At 37.6% G+C, this 19,710-nt stretch overlaps 1 protein-coding gene across 1 annotated transcript in view; it reads left to right on the forward strand.

Annotated features, from left to right (window-relative positions):
- Window positions 1-19,710, forward strand: part of COL14A1 (collagen type XIV alpha 1 chain) — a 172,580-nt gene that overhangs the window by 2,848 nt on the left and 150,022 nt on the right. The window contains exons 2-5 of the mRNA XM_029923320.1: window positions 7,162-7,317; window positions 8,132-8,251; window positions 9,444-9,608; window positions 13,143-13,304. Of these exons, the coding sequence (XP_029779180.1) occupies window positions 7,162-7,317; window positions 8,132-8,251; window positions 9,444-9,608; window positions 13,143-13,304 (603 nt within the window). The remainder of the gene's footprint in view (window positions 1-7,161; window positions 7,318-8,131; window positions 8,252-9,443; window positions 9,609-13,142; window positions 13,305-19,710) is intronic.

Below are 19,710 nucleotides of genomic sequence, written 5' to 3' on the forward strand. Positions count from 1 at the left end.
ACATATGGTATCTGTCCTTCTCTGCCTGACTTATTTCGCTTAGCATGACACCCTCAAGGTCCATCCACTTTCCTACAAATGGCCATATTTCATTCTTTCTCATTGCCATGTAGTACTCCATTGTGTATATATACCACATCTTCTTGATCCACTCATCAGGTGATGGACATTTAGGCTCTTTCCATGTTTTGGCTATTGTCGACATTGCTGCTATGAACATTGGGGTACATGTGCTCCTATGCATCAGCACTTCATACCCCTTGGGTAGATCCCTAGCAGAGCTATTGCTGGGTCATAAGGGAGTTCTATGGATAGTTTTTTGAGGAACCTCCCCACTGTTTTCCAGAGCGGCTGCACCAGTTTACATTCCCACCAACAGTGTAGGAGGGTGCCCGTCTCTCCACACCCTCACCAGCATCTATAGTCTCTTGATTTGTTCATTTTATGGGCTGTTATTTTTAATAAGATTTGAAGATACTCAGAATTTAATACAATTTGAATATAGTTTTTAAAAGATTCACTGCAGCAGCTGGAGTTATGTGATTTTAAAAAAATTTTTGTTATTCATTTATTTGTTTATTTTGAGAGAGGCAGAGACAGTGTGAGTGGGGAAGGGGCAGAGAGAGGGAGCCTGGGAATCCCAAGCAGAGTCCACACTGTCAGCACAGAGCCCGATGTGGGGCTGGACCCCATGAAACCACGAGATCATGACCTGAGCCAACATCAAGAGTTGGATGCTTAACTGACTGAGCCACCAGGTGCCCCAACATGTGTGATTGTTGAATTTGAGCATAGCAGTTTTAAAACTGTCTCTTGTCCCAAGTATTTGATCTTTTTTTTTTTTTTTTTTTTTTGCCTCTGCCAGAGACCACACTTACTGGCAAGGTTAAGCATGGGGCAGAGAGAGGGAGGGAGAGAGAACCTTACGCAGAGAGAATCTTACTCCACACACCCTGTGCGGAACCCCATGTGGGGCTCCATCTCCTGACTGTGAGATCACGACCTGAGCTGAAATCAAGAGTCAACTGCTTAACCAGCTCAACCCCCCAGGCTCCCTGGTATCCATGTATATTTCTAAAAAGAGAGTATTTTTTATATTATTTATTTTTACCTTTATAAAGAGATGTCATGCTCATAGCAATCCTTTGGGACTTATTTTTTCCCCACCAAATATTGCTACTTACCAAATAGAAGTATGTTGCTAAGATTCATCCAGATTGTTGCATTTCAATGTAGCTCGTTTGTGTTTGCTCTTATATAATATTTCACTATATGCCACAGTTATTGGTGCACTCTTCTACTGATGAGCATTTGCATTGTTTTTAGGATGTTACTGTTATTAACAGTGCTGCTACCAAATGTCTTCTTGCTTCCTGTTGTACACGTGCAAGCATTTCCCTCGGGTATAGAGTTAAGAGTAGAATTGCTGGGTGGAAACAGGAGAATATTCAGCTTTAGAAGGAAATGTCAAGGGGAGAGTGGGTGGCTCAGTTGGTTGAGCGTCTGACTCTTGATTTTGTCTCAGGTCAAGATCTCACAGTCCTGAGATGGAGTCCCGTGTCGAGCTCTGTGCTGAGCATGGAGCCTGCTTAAGATTTTCTCTCTCTGCCCCTCCCCCACTCTCTCTCTTACACACACACGTGGACCACACACACTCTCTCTCTCTCTCTCTCAAAAAAAGAAAGATGTCAAAAAATGCATTCTGAAGAGCTTATAACAATTTACATTTCTACTAGCAATGTACATATCTTTTCTTATATGCGGTATTATTTTATATTATTTTTGTTATGTATGCTTTTTAAAAACTTTCTTTAATGTTTATTTAATATTTTTGAGATAGAGAGAGAGAGAGGGAGGGAGAATCCCAAGCAGGTTCCACAGTATGAGCACAGAGCCTGATGTGGGGCTCAAACTCACGAATTATAAGATCATGACCTGAACTGAAACCAAGAGTCAATGCTTACCTGACTAAGCCTCCCAGGCACCCCGGCTATGTGTGCTTTTTAAATAGATTTCTTATTAAGATAATTGTAGAGTCACAAGAATAATAAGGAATAGTAAAGATCTGTGTACTCTTTACTTAATTTCCCTCAGTAGTAACATTTTGCAAAATTATAGTGTAATATCATAACCAGCACATTGATATTAATACAACATTGCTGCTCAGATCTCCCTAACTTTACTTGTATTCGTGTGTGTGTGTGTGTGTGTGTGTGTGTGTGTGTGTGTATTTAGTTCTATGCAGTTTTGTCACATGTGCATGTTTGTATATCCATAACTACAGTCGAGATGCTAAACACTTGTATCACCGTAAAGATCCCCATGTTGTCCTTTTAGAACCATATCCACCTCCTTCTCACTCCCACCCTTGACCCTGACAACCCAACCATAAATCAGTCCTCAATTTCTGATTTTTTTTAAATATAAAAAGTGTTACATAAGTGGAAATCATGAAGTAAGTAGGCTTTAGGAATTGGCTCTTTTCACTTAGGATAATTTCTTGAAGATTAAGTTGTGTGTGTCAATAGTTCTTTCCTTTTTTAAAATAACTTAAAAAAAGATTTTTGAGAGAGAGAGCAAGTGAGCACTAGTGGGGGGAAGGGCAGAGAGATAGGGATCGAGGATCTGAGATGGGCTTGTGCTGAGAGAACCCAGTGCATGGCCCGAACCAGGAACTGTGAGATCCTGACCAGAGCCAAAGTCGGATACTTAACAGACTGAGCCACCCAGGCGCCCTCCTTCTTTCCTTTTTATTACCGAGTAGTATTACATAGTATGGACCTACCGTGGCTTGTTTAACCATTAACCTGTTCATGGATATCTGGACTAATTTCAGTTTTGAGCTGTTATTGACTAAAACCGCTATGAATATTTTCATTTAGTTTTTTCTTGTGTGAGGGTCATTTTTCAGTTCTCTGGAATAAATGTCCAATTGCTGGATTGCAGAGTAATTTTATATTTTTGTGTAAAATAAACTGCCAAACTGTGGGATGCCCGGGTGCCTTAGTCAGTTGAGCTTCAACTCTTGATTTCAGCTCAGGTCATGAACTCACAGTTCATGAGTTCAAGCCTCACATTGGGCTCTGTGCTGACAGCACAGAGCCTGCTCCAGATTCTCTCTCTCCATCCCTCCTCTGCTTGCATGCTCTCTATCTGTCTCTCAAAACAAATAAAACTGAAAAAACTAAGAAAAATAAAATAATAATGAATAAATAATAAATAATAAATAATAAAAATAATAATAAATAAATTAAAAAATAAAAGAAGGTGCCAAACTGTTTTCACAGTGGTTATAGCATTTTATAGTCCAATGACAAAATGTATGTAGTTAGTTTCTACACCTCCTTGTCAGCATTTATTATTATCACTATGTTTTACTTCAGCCATTTGATAGATGTGCATAGTGAAATCTCATTGTGGTTTTGATTTGCATTTCCCTGATCGCCCATGATGTTGAATATCTTTTCATGTGCTTACTTGCCATCAGTATATCTTCTCTGGTGAAATATCTGTTCAAGGATTTTACCAGTATTTTAATTGGATTTCTTGGTTGTATTTACTAGTGAATTTTGAAAATTCTTTGTGTATTCTAGAAACTATTCCTTTGTCAGCTGTGGTTTGGAAATATTTTCTCTCAGTCTGTAGCTTGTCTTTTACTCTTATTTCCATGAGCTTTCACAGAGTACCATTATTTTATTTGTATGAAGTAAAATTTATTGACTTTTCTCTCTGTGGATTTGTACTTTTTGGTATCAACTCTAAGAATTTTTTATCTCGCTCTACATTCCAAAGATTTTCTCCTATTTTATTCCTAAGCTCTTTAGTTTTTGCTTTTTACATTTAAGATAATAATCTACTTTGAATTTTGATATAAGTTACGAAATTTAGGTCAAGTTTTATCTATCACCTATCTATCTATCTATCGTCAATCTATTATCATCATCTATCAGTTATTGCATACATGTCCAATTGCTTCAGCACCATCTGTTGAAGTAGTTCTGCACATTTGTCTGAAATCAAATTTAGATTTAAAATCATAGGGGCACCTGGGTGGCTCAATCAGTTAAGCGGCCAACTTTGGCTCAGGTCATGATCTCATGGTTTATGGGTTTAAGCCCCACGTCGGGCTCTTTGCTGACAGCTCAGAGCCTGGAGCCTGCTTCAGATTCTGTGTCTCCTTCTCTCTCTGACCCTCCCCTGCTTGAGCTGCCTCTCTCTGTCTCTCAAAAATAAATAAAAAACATTTAAAAAATAAAATCATAAAGTTGAGCATAACTGGATGAGTCTATTTTCAGCTTTTCTATTCTTTCCCATTGACATATGTGTCTATCCCTCTCAAATATCACCGTGTACTTACTGATTACCATAGCTGTATAGTCAGTAGGCTCAATATCTAGTAGAATGGTTTCTTCCCCTCTATTCTTTTTATTCATGTTGTTTTAGCTATTCTAGGGTCTATGCCTTCCCATATAAGTTTTAGAATAAGCTTGTCTATTTCTAAAACAAACAAACAAACAAACAAACAAAACCTTTCTGGGATTCTGGTAGGAATCATATTAAGCCTGTAGATCAATTTGAGGATAATTGACATCTCTACTATGTTCAGTTTTTCAATCCAGGAACATGGTAAACCTCTCCATTTATTTATATATTTTTTGATTTTTTTCTATCAATAATATAATTTTCAGCACACATATTTTGCAAATGCTCTTAAGTATATGCTCATATATTTCATTATCTTTGGAGCAATTCTAAATAGTAATAAATTTATTATTTTTTCCCATTGAATGAGCACAAATTATATCTCATTGTGATCTTAATTTTTTTTAACTACTGTGGGGCACCTGGGTGGCTCAGTCAGTTAAGTGTCCAGCTTCAGCTCAGGTCATAATCTCACGGTTTGTGGGTTCGAGCCCTGCATCAGGCTCTGTGCTGACAGCTAGCTCAGAGCCTGGAGCCTGCTTCAGTTTCCGTGTCTTCCTCTCTCTCTGACCCTCCCTTGCTCATGCTGTCTCTCTCTGTCTCTCAAAAATAAAATAAAAAAAACATTTAAAAAATTAAGAAAAAGATTTTTTAACTACTGTGATCACTAATGTAGTTAAACATTTTCTTCATTCATTTATTGTTCATATATATTTCTTATTCTCTGTCTCTATTCATAGTTTATTTGTTCTCAATACTGATTCTTTTTCAATTTCTTGTATTGCACTTGTCTACTCCCAGTTGTAACCTTTTTATTTTCTTTAAGGTGTTTTTGATGAACCACCTTTAAAATTTTAGTATCATTAAATTTATCAATCTTCTAATTTGTTGTCAATTAATTTTTTTGCTTACTTTGGATCTATATAGAATTTATATCTCCAGGTCAAAATGACTTGAATGAGCTAAATAAATAGAACATTTTTATTGGAAATAATTGTAAAATAAAAAATATCGGTTTTCATCATCCTCTTCTAAATAAACAGGGAGAAATTGTTCCTTTTTAAGACCCTATCTACAGTGTACCCAAACAATTAATTTAAAAGGTGAAACAGTATCCACCAGTAGTTTTGGAAATTAAACAAAAAGACTCTCCATTTGAAGTAAGTTCCCCCATAAACACTGAGAGAGATTCTTAAAGCTTCAAAAGACTTTAGTTTTCCTTGATTATTTCCAAAAACCAAATTAATTTTTATGCCATGATGTCTTGTAATACTCTGTTTTATAATTTTCAGTGTAGTGGCTTTGTAGTTGATTATTAAAGAAAGATTTGGTGCCCAAAAATGTAATATACAAACTTTGGATTGAACTGTACTAGTTAGCTTCCATAATGAGTATCTGATTATTTCATTGGCAAATACATTTTTCCCTTCTGGTAAAAGGATCTAGGTATTGCATGCATATTTATGTCTGGGGGAAAAGAAAAACAAGATTTTTTTTTAGCATAATGTAGCCTGGTAGGCTCAGGGACATAAACTGACTTACCTACTGTAACCATATAGGATGATTATGTTTCCTCTGGGGGGAAATATATTAAATTTAATCATTAGCACTTCTGTGTTTGGGTTTTCATTACATAAATGTATTACAAGTATTGTTTTATTGTCATTTTAATGTTAGAAAACAAACAAAATAGAAATTTGCAGGACAATTTCAAGAAGTTGACATGGACACAAAGAAACATCCACCCACTACTCATGATTGCCAGTCTTAATATGAACATTGAGCAAAATTATGCAGCCCATTTGAAAGCACAAACTAGGGTATGAATCAGTGCGACTAAAGGTACTACCAATGCTGAAAAACTCTAAGGGTTCTGAAACACACTAAAAATACGTTAGTGTCTTGGCTCCATATGAAGGGTCAGTAGTGGTTTTCACAAAGTCAACACACCGCCCTCCATCCCACAGCCCCTTCTTTGTTGCACAGATCACTGCCAGCTGAGTTTCCCTGAGCGTAAAGCTTAGGGTGGTACCGCTCTGGGCACAGGGCATCCTTTTCTAGCCCCTTATTCTAAAACCTAATTGAGCCATTTAAAAAATAAATGACTAAGGAATTTTTAGGGACAAAATCTTATTGTCACATAGATACACTGTGCGAAAGAATTTGAATTAGAGTAAACTCCTAGGCCCTTTCCCAATTTTCTTTTTTCACAAACCCTCCCTACTTTAGCACAGGTCTGTATATCTTCGATTAAATGCATGGCCATGACTTTTCTGTGGATTCAGGAAGCCTGTATTTCTCTTCTATCACTTCCACCAGCATGCACTTATCAGAATAGGAGGGTCGCCTCTCTGCTCTCTGACCATCTCCCATCTCTGCTGACTCTCCCACATTGGTTGCTAAGACCTTTCCTGGAAAGTCTCTCCAGGCTAAAACCCGAGCCTGGATGATTTTTCACAGACATTACTTTCTAAAATACACAGAAGGCTTGAGTTGCCCGGACGGTGTGAACCTGCCAGTGTTTTGCTAACTATTTCCAGAACATTGGCCGGCTGCCGGCTGTTAGCACAATTTTTCCTGGTAAGAATGCATTTAAGGGAAGAGTTGTAAAAACATGGTTGCTTTAATAGGAGCTTTATTGTGTTCTTAGCACTAAGTTATCTGAAAGGTGTAAAATAGGATCACTCTTTTAAAAGTTCCGGCAGTGATATGGATCATTTTCTGGTTTGTGCTGTGCAGAAGTCAAGTTTTTCTGTGAAACTCCAGCGATCGCTGACATCGTGATCCTGGTGGATGGTTCCTGGAGCATTGGAAGATTCAACTTCAGACTGGTTCGGCTTTTCTTGGAGAACCTGGTTACAGCATTCAATGTGGGCTCGGAGAAGACACGGATTGGTATATGTTCCATTATTAGCAAAACAATGTGTAAATCTGAGAGGACACGTCATCAGAGATTCCAAAAACTTTTTACAGAGTGGCTTCCAAAATTCCAGGATCAACTATCGGGATAGTCCCAAGAGCACAAGTTTAAATCAATAAATACCTATTCCTACTAATTTATGCTGAATGATGCTGTCATTCAGTTAATTATTGAACACATTTTAATTTCCTAAAAAGTCAATATCTTTGCTGCCTAATGATAACTTTTAAAGTTGCAGCTGGTTTAAGAATTTATCAAGTATAAGCTTTCTTTTTATTTAAAAGAATCAGCTGAATCCAGTGGAATTTTGAATAAGAAAATTGGAAATTGGAAATAGTTCTGTAGTACAAAATAATTTTTGCCAAGTTAATTCTAGCCAAGATTTAAAAAAAAACAAAAAAATGTTACAATATATCCACTTTATCATATGGAGTCTTATAATTTTACTTTTAAATGGCCATTAAGGAAAGCCATTCCTTTGAGAATAAAAATGAACCAATAAATCTAGACCTTTTATCTACAAATACAATCAGATTTGTTTTTTAAATGCCAAGTGCCTAATTAGGTGCTCACTTCTAAATGGCTAGAAAATATGTACATTCCTCCTGCCCCAAGATATGTCCAAACTAATTCCTCAAATTGATGCCAAGAATTCTTTTTGAAAATACATAGTGAGGCAGAGAAAAAAAAAATGTTACAAAGATCAGGCCCTTTATTATGCTAGTTTCAAGAACAGTCCACTGGATCTCATTTCTGGGTGGTTTTCTCATCTTTTATTTTTTTAACCAGGTCTTGCCCAGTATAGCGGTGACCCCAGAATAGAATGGCACCTGAATGCCTTTAGCACAAAAGATGAGGTCATCGAAGCTGTCCGAAACCTACCATACAAGGGAGGAAATACACTAACAGGTAGGTTCTGTTCAGTTCATGTTTTAGTAACATTGACCTTGCCGAAGATTGGTTTCATTATTTCTTTCTGCCACTTGGTCAGACTTGGCATGGTGTTTTTAAATCGAACTAAAATCTAAAATTCTCAAATGGCTTTTTTTCTCCATCTCAGAATGAAGAATTAAAGCCCAGACACCCCATTTCTCATGCTATATGAATATTATGTCCCCAGAATGGCCTGGCTGGGCCAGAAGGAGATGGAATGATCCCGAAGGCTGACAGTCTTTGCCAGCTGTCTTAGCTTTTGCTGGTTCATTTGCCTTCTTTTCACCTGTTTTCTCCGCCAGCCACTCCTTCATTTAAATGAAAATGAATTTCTGCCTTATTTTCAAGGAAGGTATTTTCTTTGGCCTTGTTTTGCCATCAGTAGTTATCTTAAAAATAATTGTAGATCTTTGGCTCACTGGTATTTTTGATAAACAAGAATGTAAGAATATTTAGATTATAATTATTCCAGCCACAAGGATTTCACAGGTTTAACCTTAGTACATGCTATTTTCTTCAATAGATGCACAACGTAGATAATCATTTTAAACAGTATTGATGCTGTCATGGTTAAGTAAACCATTGAAATCTTGATAATTTCTTTCCAGTTTGAGATGTAATCTTTTTGTTAATACAACAAAAAACTTTATTAAACATAAATCTTATAATAGTATTGCAGTATTTTTTTTTCTGGATGAAAAGTATCCCATTCAAAAGGCAGAAATTCAATGATCATTTTGGATCTGTCCCCACTACCCTATAAAAAAAGAGAATCTTCAGTTCTTCAGACCATTGTGAATAAATTTTTGATAATATTTGGGATTGTTGCTTCTGTGTGGGTATTCTTGGTTCATCCTAAATTATAAAGGTTTAGATTTTCTTGTACACAAATCTGTCAACATGTATTGGCCATGAATTTAATATTCTTTATAAATGCTAGTAACTGAAATGATGGAGTATTCACCTATTTGTATTACCCCTATTCTGGTGTATTTTAGTTTTTCATTAGATCTGATGAGTAAAAGGCCATTGTAAAAATGGAGATGCAAGTTCATATCTAGTAAAGATTTCTTCTAGCTCAATAAGTTATTCGTCTTCTGGTTACATTTTACAGAATTGGATGCCTTGTTATTAGAGATGGTTGGTTTGTGTTTATTTTTTCTCCCAGGTCTTGCCTTGAACTACATTTTTGAAAACAGCTTTAAACCGGAAGCAGGAGCAAGGACTGGAGTGTCCAAAATTGGCATTTTAATCACAGATGGCAAGTCCCAAGATGACATTATCCCACCTTCCAGAAACCTCCGTGAATCTGGTGTGGAATTGTTTGCCATAGGTATGTGCTATTCATGATCCTGTTTCCACAATGGCCACAGACACACAGCCGCTTAAAACAATGTGTAATGAATGCAGAGTGCAGTTCATTGAAAGCCAGCAGATTTGGATAGTTTCTACTCCTGGCTCTAGAGGGAGCCAGTCTTGTGATCTGAGCCCAATTTCATTCCATTTAAGATGGAAGTGGTGGTAACATTTGTGTGCCCTAGAGTGTGAGGCTCTGTGGATGAGGCACCATCTGTATAGTATGGTGAAAACATAAAGTGGCACGCAAAAGTTAGGTGCGTGTGTGTTAGCTTTTAATTAGTGAGGACATTCTCTTTATTTTTTATTTTTATTTTTTAAAATGTTTTATTTATTTTTGATACAGAGAGAGACAGCATGAGAGGGGGAGGGGAAGAGAGAGAAGGAGACACAGAACTGGAAGCAGGCTCCAGGCTCTGAGCTAGCTGTCAGCACAGAGCCTGACGCGGGGCTCGAACCCACGAACGTGAGATCTGATCTGAGCCGAAGTTGGAGTCTTAGCCGACTGAGCCACCCAGGCACCCCAAGGACATTCTCTTTAATACCACTCGCTCTCTGTCTCCTCTTCGGTAGCACAGGGAGAAACCAGTTCATTGTTTTCGTGGAATTAAAGTCCCACAGCTCTTTAGAAAGCAGGAAGTTCTAGCTACGCAGTATTATTTCTTTATAAGGTATCATTCTCTTGGAAAAAGATACATATGGCACACATTCAGAATAACTGCAAAACAGTCAGATGATGTAACTGCTCTTGATTAAAATGTTTACGTTCTCTTTGGCAGCAGGAAGGTCTTTAACTTAGTAGAGACCAACCAAAACAAAACAAAATAAAGTAAGGCAGGGCAAAACAAAATCCCCAAACAAGAAACAATTCCTCTGACCCATTCCCAGATTTTTCTACTGGAAATGTGGTTTATGGAGTGCTCCATTCAGGAAGAGTGCGTATCAGGCATTGTGCTGGGTGCTGGGGCACAGAGGTGAGCCCCGCAAAATCCTTCCAAGTCATCATGACCTTTTTCTTCTCTTTTCCAAGCTGTTTGCAACAAACTATTCAGTTTGGAAAGGGGTGTGTGTGTGTGTGTGTGTGTGTGTGTGAGTATCAGTGTCAGAGAGAGAGAGAGACAGAGAACAGATTTGGGGCTGTCTTCCCCAGACTATACTTGTTGTTGTTAGGGTTTTTTTTTCCTAGAGTATTCTTTTTCTTCCCCCTTTTTGTTTTCTTATGAGAGACAGAGAGAGAGAGAGAGAGAGACAGAGAGAGAGAGAGAGAATGCACACACATGCACAAGTGAGCAAGAGCCAGAGACAGGGAGAGAGAGAATCCCAAGCAGACGCCATGCTGGCAGCACAGAGCCCTACACAGGGTTCAGTCTCATGAAGGAACCATGAAATCATGACCTGAGCTGAAATCAAGAGTCAGATGCTTAACCGACTGAGCCACTCAGGCGTCCCTCCTTAAAATATTCTTTTTTTTAAGTTTATTTATTTATTTTGAGAAAAGAGAGAGAGAGAGAGAGCAAGTGGGAGAGAGGCAGAAAAAGAGGGAAACAGAGAATTCCAAGCAGGACCCGTGCTGTCAGCGCACAGCCCGACTCTGGACTTGTGCTCATGAACTGTGAGATCACGACCTGAGCCGACACCAAGAGTTAGATGCTTAACCAACTGAGCCACCCAGGCGCTCCTCCCTAAAATATTCTTATATGAATACAAACTTGTTGGTTTCACCTAAATGCCATCAAAAGCGTTATTGACATCAAGCTCATTGTCTCTTCATGCACTCGGTACTTTGTTCCTGTGGACACAAATTTTTTTAATTTTTTGTTAATTTTTTAAGATGCTTCCTTGTTTTTGAGAGAGAGAGAGAGAAAGCGGGAGAGGGGCAGAAAGAGAGAGGGCAAGAGAGATTCCCAAGCAAGTCCCACACTGTCAGTGCAGAGCCCAGCATGGGACTCGAACCCACAAACCACGAGATCATGCCCTGAGCTGAAACCAAGAGTCAGACTCCTAACAGACTAAGGCACCCAGGTGTACGAGCTATACATTTTAGAAGCTTTTGTTGAAGTTCTTCAGGCAAGAAAGCATCAGAGAAATTTATTTAATTTTTATTTTTTATTTTATTCTTTTGTCCAACAGAGGAAATCCTATTGGATGACAAACTAATGGGATTAATTTATGTGTTTAGTCTCCATCCTGTTGTCTTGTTGATAATGAATGGATGAGTCTTTACACAAAATTTTCAGTGATTTCATACAGATGTGATTTGGACTTTTTCTCTGGAAATTACCTAGAAACCATTAGTATTTGTTATCTTATAACCCCCTAAAGCAAATAACTCAGAGACAGCCAACACTTTGTCACTTACTATGCTGAGGTTGGAAAATAAATTCCACAGCACAGCGAGGCATCTGAGAAGTCATTCATGTTGCTCTAGGTAATCTCTCTTCCTTGCTTCCAACGTACCTTTTTTTAAAAGAAAGTACACTTAGATGATTACAATGACAGGTATTTATAAAGAAAGCCCTTTGTTTGCTGAGTCCTGGGGAAGAGAAATCTACCTCCGCACCCATAAAACCTAACCCAGTGCCCACCTTTTCTATTTACAATTCACTTACTCATTTTTAATGTGCTATCTTCTGAGAAGCAGCATGATAAAGTGGGCAAGAGCGCATGACTTTGGATCTAGACTACCTGGTAGGAATCCAGCTCTGCACTGAATGGGGCGTTTCCTTGCATCAGCTAACTAACCTTTCTGGCGTCAGTTTACTGATTCAGACAGTGGGAGAAACGATAGTGCCAGACTCGCAGGGTTGGTTGTGAGGATTAAATGTGTTCATGTGCATGAAACACTGCAGTTCCCAGGACAGAGCAGGTGCACTTGAACGGTCAGCATCCACCGCTAAGAAAGACCGGAAAAGTTGCATGGGCTTGAGGATTTTCTGTCTCACTCTGTGCCCTGCTGGATCCCAAACATCCAGCTTTGGGCTTGACTTGCAGCCATGGAACTCTACAAACACCGTGGGAGAACCCGGGCTCCCCTATTTGCATTGGCAAAATTGCAGTGGTTACTAGTCAGTCAGTTGAGTATGTTAAAAAACTGTTTTGCTCCCAAGCTTTCCCTTAATGCTATATAATAATACCATAGTCAGACCAATCCCTTTATATATATAATTTTTATTCCAATAGTAGCTCTCAATTGAAGTAAGCTTATATCATAGAAATTTAAGCCTGAGGTTTTGAGAGTTCAGAAAGCTGATTTAATTACTACTGCTTGGGCAATATTCATGCAAGACAAACGTTAGTTTCACTAATGCATCTTCTTGCTGAGATACACCGAACAAGGCTAGGATATAACCATTTCCAAGTGATTCTGAAGGTGACTTTTACAAAACACTCTACCATGAAGAGGGACTTCTTTAAAGGAGCAGATGCTTTGATTGCAGGGGGGTGGGCACTGGTGGTTGGTGTTTCAAAGGGGGATGAATGTCATAACCCTCCCTGCTGTCCTCCACGCAAGGGGTGAAGAACGCGGACGAGAATGAGCTGCGGGAGATTGCCTCTGAGCCAGACAGCACTCACGTGTACAACGTCGCCGAGTTTGACCTGATGCACACGGTTGTGGAGAGCCTCACGAGGACCGTCTGCTCCGGGGTGGAAGAACAGGACAGGGAGATCAAAGGTAACACAAGGGACAGAGGGCCGTCGTTCTGTGCATGTGGATATGACCCTGCATAAAAGTCTATCATGGATTATGAAAATTCTTACCATTTTTTTATGTTGACTTTCTAAAAGAGTCCTTTATTCCCCTAAGATGTGAATCATTGGAGTAGAAAATGGAATATACTGCCAACCCACTGAGAGGAGAATAGTTTAACCACTAGATAATTTTCTCCATGGTGTTGCATTTAGACCGTCATGTTTGTTTGCTTATTTAACTAAGCTTTGGATTTTGAGATAATTGTACATTAATATAAAGTTGTAAGAAAGAATGTAGGGAGAGATCGTGTACACTTTACTAATTCCCCTTATGGTAACATAGCAAAACTGCAGTACAATATCCCAGGCAGGATACCAGCACTGAGATCCAAGACACAGAACATTCTCATCACCGTGGCGATCATTTCTGCTGTCCCTTTGCAGCCACATTCACTTATCCCTCCCCACAGCCTCTCCCTCACCCCTGGCAACCACTGATAAGTCCTCCATCTCTAGGTGTTTTCCATATTGAAATTACATAAATGGAGTTATGTAGTATGTAATCTTTGGGGATTGGCTTTTTTCCTTCAGGAGAATTCCTGGCCATTCATCTTGCTTGTTGCATGTATCAGTAGCTCTTTCCTTTTTTACTGCTGTGTCATATTCCAGGGTAGGGACGGACCACAGTCTGTTTAGCCATGAGCCACTCAAAGATGTCTGAGTGGTTTCTATATTTGGCTGTTAGACACAAAGGTGTCAAGAACATTCATGGATAGGTTCTTCTTTTAACCTAAGGTTTCTTTTCTGTGGGACAATGCCCAGGACTGCAGTTGCTGCACCGTATTGTAGTACCATGCTTAGTTTAGCTTAGTTTTAGGGGAGAAACTGCCAAACTGCTTTCCAGAGTGGCTGTAGCATTCTACATATGTAGAATTTCTGTGCATTGTCACCAATATTTGCTGTTGTTACTATATTTTATTTTAGGTGTTCTGGTAGGTGTGTAGTGATAGCTCATTGTGGTTTTTGTTTGCATTTCCCTGAAGGCTAAGGAAATTGGACATCTTTTCACATGCTTATTTTACATCTGTGTTTGCTCTTTGCTTGTTCATGTCTTTTGCCCATTTTCTAGTTAGATGTGTGAGTGCGTGTGTGCGGGTGTGTGTTTAGTTTTTAACTGTTGAGTTTTGACAGTTCTTCATTTATATTTTAGATACTTATCCTTTGTTATATATGTGGTTTGTTGCTATTTCCCCCCAGTCTATAGCTTGTCCTTTTCACAAAGTTTTTTGTAGAGCAAAAGTTTTAGATTTTGATGAGGTCCAATTTATCCATTTTCCATTTTATGGTTATTGCTTTTGGTATCAAGTCTAAGGATTCTTTGGCCATAAATTGTAAAAATTCCCCTTTGTATTTCTACTCTAAAAGTTTTATGTTTTACATTTAAATCCATGATCTGAGTTAAATTTTGTAAAAGATTTGAAGTTTAGCTCAAGACATTTTTTTGTTTTTGTTTTTTGTCTTTTGCTTATCAACGTGCAAGTACTCCAGCACTACTTCCTGAAAATGCTCCATTTCTGCCACTCAATTGTTTTGTGCCTTTGTTGGGTATCAGTTAGGCAGAACCATGTGGGTTTATATCTGGGTTCTCTAATCTGGTCTGTCAAGTTTATGAGTCTAATCCTTTTCCAATATCAAACAATCTTGATTTACTATAGCTCTAGAAGTCTTGAGATTTAATAGACTGAGCTTTCCAACTTGATTTTTCTGTTTCAAAATTGTTTTCATTATTTTACTTTCTTTACCTTTCCATATACACATGAGAAAAATGTTTTTTTTATTAAAGACATTTTTTTAATGTTTATTTATTTTTGAGAGAGAGGGAGATAGGGTGTAAGCGGGCAAAAGGCAGAGAGAAAACACAGAGAGGGAAACACAGAATCTGAAGCAAACTCCAGGTTCTGAGCCGTCAGCACAGAACCTGATGCGCGACTTGAACTCATGAACCATGAGATCATGTCCTGAGGTGAAGTCAGACATTTACTGACTGAGCCACCCATGCGCCCCAGATGTGAGAAAAATCTTTATCCTATGAAAAATCTTGTTGGGATTTTGTTTGGAATGGCATTAAATCAATTCTCAATTATCAAATGTTAATGCAGGAAGAATTAACATCCTTCCTGTGTTGATTTTTCCAGTCCTTGAACATGGTGAGTCCTTCTATTTGTTCAGAGATTCTTTGATTTCTTCATCAGCATTTTGTAGTTCTCAGGATACAGGTTCTATACAGGTTTCATTCAATGTATAGGTCAGTGTTTCATTTTATTTTGAGTTATTTTTGTTTTATTTTATTTTTTAATTTGATATCCAGATGTTTGTTCCAGTTATACAGATCCAATTATATTTTTGTATGTTTATTTGTATCCTATGACCTTATTATTTGAACTTGCTAATTAATCCTAGGGGTTTTTTTTTCTAGACTTCTAGGAATTTTCTAATTTAAGAAATAAATTGTACCCTTCCCAAATTGGGATAGTTTTATTTCTGTGCTTTTGATCTGTGTGTTTTTTATTTTCTTGCCTCGTTTCATTGGCTAAGATTTCCAATACTATGATGAATAGGAGTGATGAAAGTGAACATCCTTGCCTTATTCCTCATCTTAGGGGGAGATTTTCTGCTTTTCAAGCAGTTGGTTCATTCCATAGAATTTGTAGAATATAGGTGTGGAGAGTTATCCGTAGTAATCCCTTAATGTTCATTTGATGTCTGCAGGGTCTACAGTGATATTCCACCCCCACCCCCATAGGTAATTTTTGTCTTCTCTCTCTCTCTCTCTCTCAGGCTTAGTAGAGGTTTGCTCTCAAAAAAAAAAAAAAAACGCTTTTCAAAGAACTGGCTCTTGGTTTCATTGATTTTTTGTTTTTCTTCTGTTTTTAATTTCATTGATCTCTACTCTTATTTTTCTTATTTTCTTTCTTTTACTGGTTTTGAATTTATCTTGTTCATACTCTTCTAGATTGTTGAGGTGACTACTTAGGTTACTGATTTGAGATGTTTCTTCTTTTCTAATGTAATTACTTACATGTTATAATTTTCCTTCTCAGCACTGCTTTAGAAGAGGTCTACAAATTTCAATATTTTGTATTTTCATTTTCATTCATTTCAAAATAATTTTTGATCTTTGACATGTCCTCTGTGACCCATTGATAATTTAGAGGGTAGTTTCAGTGTTTGCTTGTTTTTCTGTTACCTGTCTGTGACTGGATTCTAATTTGGTTTCATTGTCATTAGAGAACATGCTTTGTGTGATTTTTATTGTTTTAAATTTTCTGAGGTTTGTTTTATGGCCCAGAACAGGGTTTATCTTGGTACATGCTCTGTGGATGCTTGAAAAGGGTGTGTATTCTGCTATAGTCAGGTACACTGTTCTATGAGTTTTGACTGGATCCCTTTGATTAATGATCTTGTTAAATTCTATACCCTTGCTAATTCTTCTGTCTAGTCATCTTATCAATAGTTGAGGGAGAGATGTTGAAGTCTCTATCTATAATCATGCATTTGTCTATTTTGTTCTGTCAGGTTTTACTTTACATATTTTGCAGCTCTTTGTTTGGTGCACACATATTTCAGATGCTATGTTTTCTTGGTGGATTAACCATTTATCATTATGTAATGTCCCTCTCTGCCTTTACTAATTTTCTTTGTTCTGAAGTCTGATATTAATATATTTATCTTATATTAATATAGCCATTTCTACTTCCTTTTGATTAATGTTTACATGATATAACTTTTAAAATCCATCTATGTTCAAACAATCTCTGTCATAATTGGAGTGAATTTCCTATAGGCATATGTTTTAATCCACTCTGCTAATCTCTTCCTTTTAATTTGTATGTTTAGGCAATTTCTCTTAATGTAATTACTGATATATTTGGGTTTAAGCCTGATATATATTGGTTGGGTTTTTCTTTTCTTGTTTGTTCTTTCTGGTTTTTATTTCTCTGTGCTCCTTGTCTTTTTTTTTTTTTCTGTTGGTTTCTTACAGTTTTTATAACGCTATTTTTGTGTATTTGTAGTGGTTTCTTTTTCCTGGAATCTCTTTATATAGTTTTTTTAGTGGTTGCTTTAGGTACAATATTTTATATGCGTGTAAATTATTCCAGTCTGCTGGTGTTGACATTGGCAGTTTGAGTGAAGTGAAGAAACACTTATCTCCCTTCAAGTTTTTTTTTATCACACCTATGTATAATATAATTGTCTTACATGTTTTCTCTCTATGTATTCAGAATCACATCAGAAAATACTATAATTCTTCAACCATAAAACATAACTTAGAAAACTCAGAAGGAGAAGTTAAATATATTTATCTGTATTTTTATGCCCTTTTTCTTTTCTTCCTGTGGAGCCAGGATTCTTTTTTTTTTTTCTTTTGTTTAAAGAACTTCCTTTTCTCATTCTTTTAGGATAGTTCTGTTGGTGGAAAATCCTCTTAATTTTTAATTTTAGTTCATCTGAAAATGTGTTGATTTTCCCTTCATTCTTGCAAGATATTTGTGCTAGATATAAAGTTTGGGGTGGACAGTTCTTTTGTTTTAATACTTGAAAAATATGCCACTTCCTTCTGACCTGCATGGCTTCTGATGAGGTACCTGCTGTGATTAGAATCCCCCCTCTCCCCGCCATTGATAAGGTACTATTTCACCCCTGTTGCTTTTAAGATTTTTCTTTTGAGTTTAGTTTTCAGAAGTATGGTTGTAATATGCCTTGGTGTGAGTTTCTGTGGTCCCTTTCCTTAGGTCCTTGAATCTGTAGTTTATATTTTTTGCCAAATTTGGGAAATTTTCTTCAAGTACTTCAAGTACTGACTCACTGCTAGATCTCCTCTGACAGCATCCCAGAGGTGACAGGGAGTGGTGCTTCAATGCTAGTAAGTGGGGTTGGAAGTCCAGGCCCTTCATATGATCTCTATCATATCACAGACGGGGGTGTGGTGGAAAAAGTTGTTATGGCCTGTTAGGGGTGATTATCTCTCCTCCCTACCTGGCCTTTTCTCACACTGCTCTGGCTCTGGGCTGGGAGGGGGAGAATTCGGGGGCATGCCATTACAGCCAAGAAAGTTGGGAATGTTGGTGACCCAGTTATCCTTTGTTGACATGAATCAGGGTGGGGCCACAGGTGTTTGTGTGGTATTTGTCTAGAGAAGAACAGTTATTGCCTGACAACTTTCTGTCTTGGCAGGTTGACCCTTTTCTTGTCTGTTGGCTAGAGAAAGCAGGCTTTGTAGGGACTTTTTGGTCTGTATCTATTGATGTTTCTAGCTTGCTGGATTCTTTAGCTCCATCTCTAGGACATATGAGGTGAAAGGAAAACTGAGGGAACTCATTGCTGTAGTATTCCTTGGGTCCTGCCATCCCTTATTTGGCTTACAAGGATATGATCTGAGAAGAGGGTGATATCCATAACCTCCTTGGAGAATTTGGCTTTATATCCTGCTTTCATTATATCCAGGGTGTGGAATGATTCTGTTTGACCACGTCTCTTCCATCATTCCTCTTTCCCTGGACCAGCTCTCTTGGGACTAGGTTGGACGGCCAAGCAGTAGTTTCTTGAAAACATTTTTCTGACCTTCTTAATGAGACTACTTTAGAAACCAACTTTTCCCACAAAAAATTCTGCATGTGGTTCCTGATAGAGCATATTAATATAGTTCCTAGCCACAGATAAGTGTTCAATAACTATGGCTTCCCCCCTCCCATAATTATGATTACTAAAGTCCCTTTGGGTAATTCCCTAGATGGTAAGAAATCCTAAAGTTCAAGGACTTTTAAAATTAAATGTCCCAAATCTTTTATAGAATCATTTGTTTTAACATGTATATAATACACACAAAATTGTGTCTAGCTCATACTGCGCATTCAGTATATGTTAGTTGCCTTTTCTTCTTTTTTTACTTTTAGATACTGATCATTTGTTGAATTGAAGTCTTTGGTAAAGACTGTACCCCCTGATGCTTAAAAATATAGACTCCTGGGTCAAAAATTCAAGTATCAGTCTCAGCTCTGATATTTACTAATTGTGACTTAGTCATTATTTAACTTCATTGTACCTTGGTTGTCTCTCCTACAAAATGGGAACAATGATAGTAACTATTAAGAGTTAAATAAAATAATATTTCTAAAGAACTCAAGAGAGTACCTTTAGATACACACATGCTCAGTCAATGTTGTGTTTTTGGTTTTGTTTCTTTAATTATTCTATAGCAATGTCTTTAAGAAAGTTTTTTAGAGTCAAGTCCTGTCTTATTTAAGTCCATATCTTCAGAACCCAGCAGAGTGATTGGTACATAACAGGCACTTAAATGTTTCAGTGTTTCAAATGTCAGAATGAATAAT

This window comes from Suricata suricatta, chromosome 15 (genome assembly GCF_006229205.1).
Source record: "Suricata suricatta isolate VVHF042 chromosome 15, meerkat_22Aug2017_6uvM2_HiC, whole genome shotgun sequence".
Classification (NCBI taxonomy): domain Eukaryota; kingdom Metazoa; phylum Chordata; class Mammalia; order Carnivora; family Herpestidae; genus Suricata; species Suricata suricatta.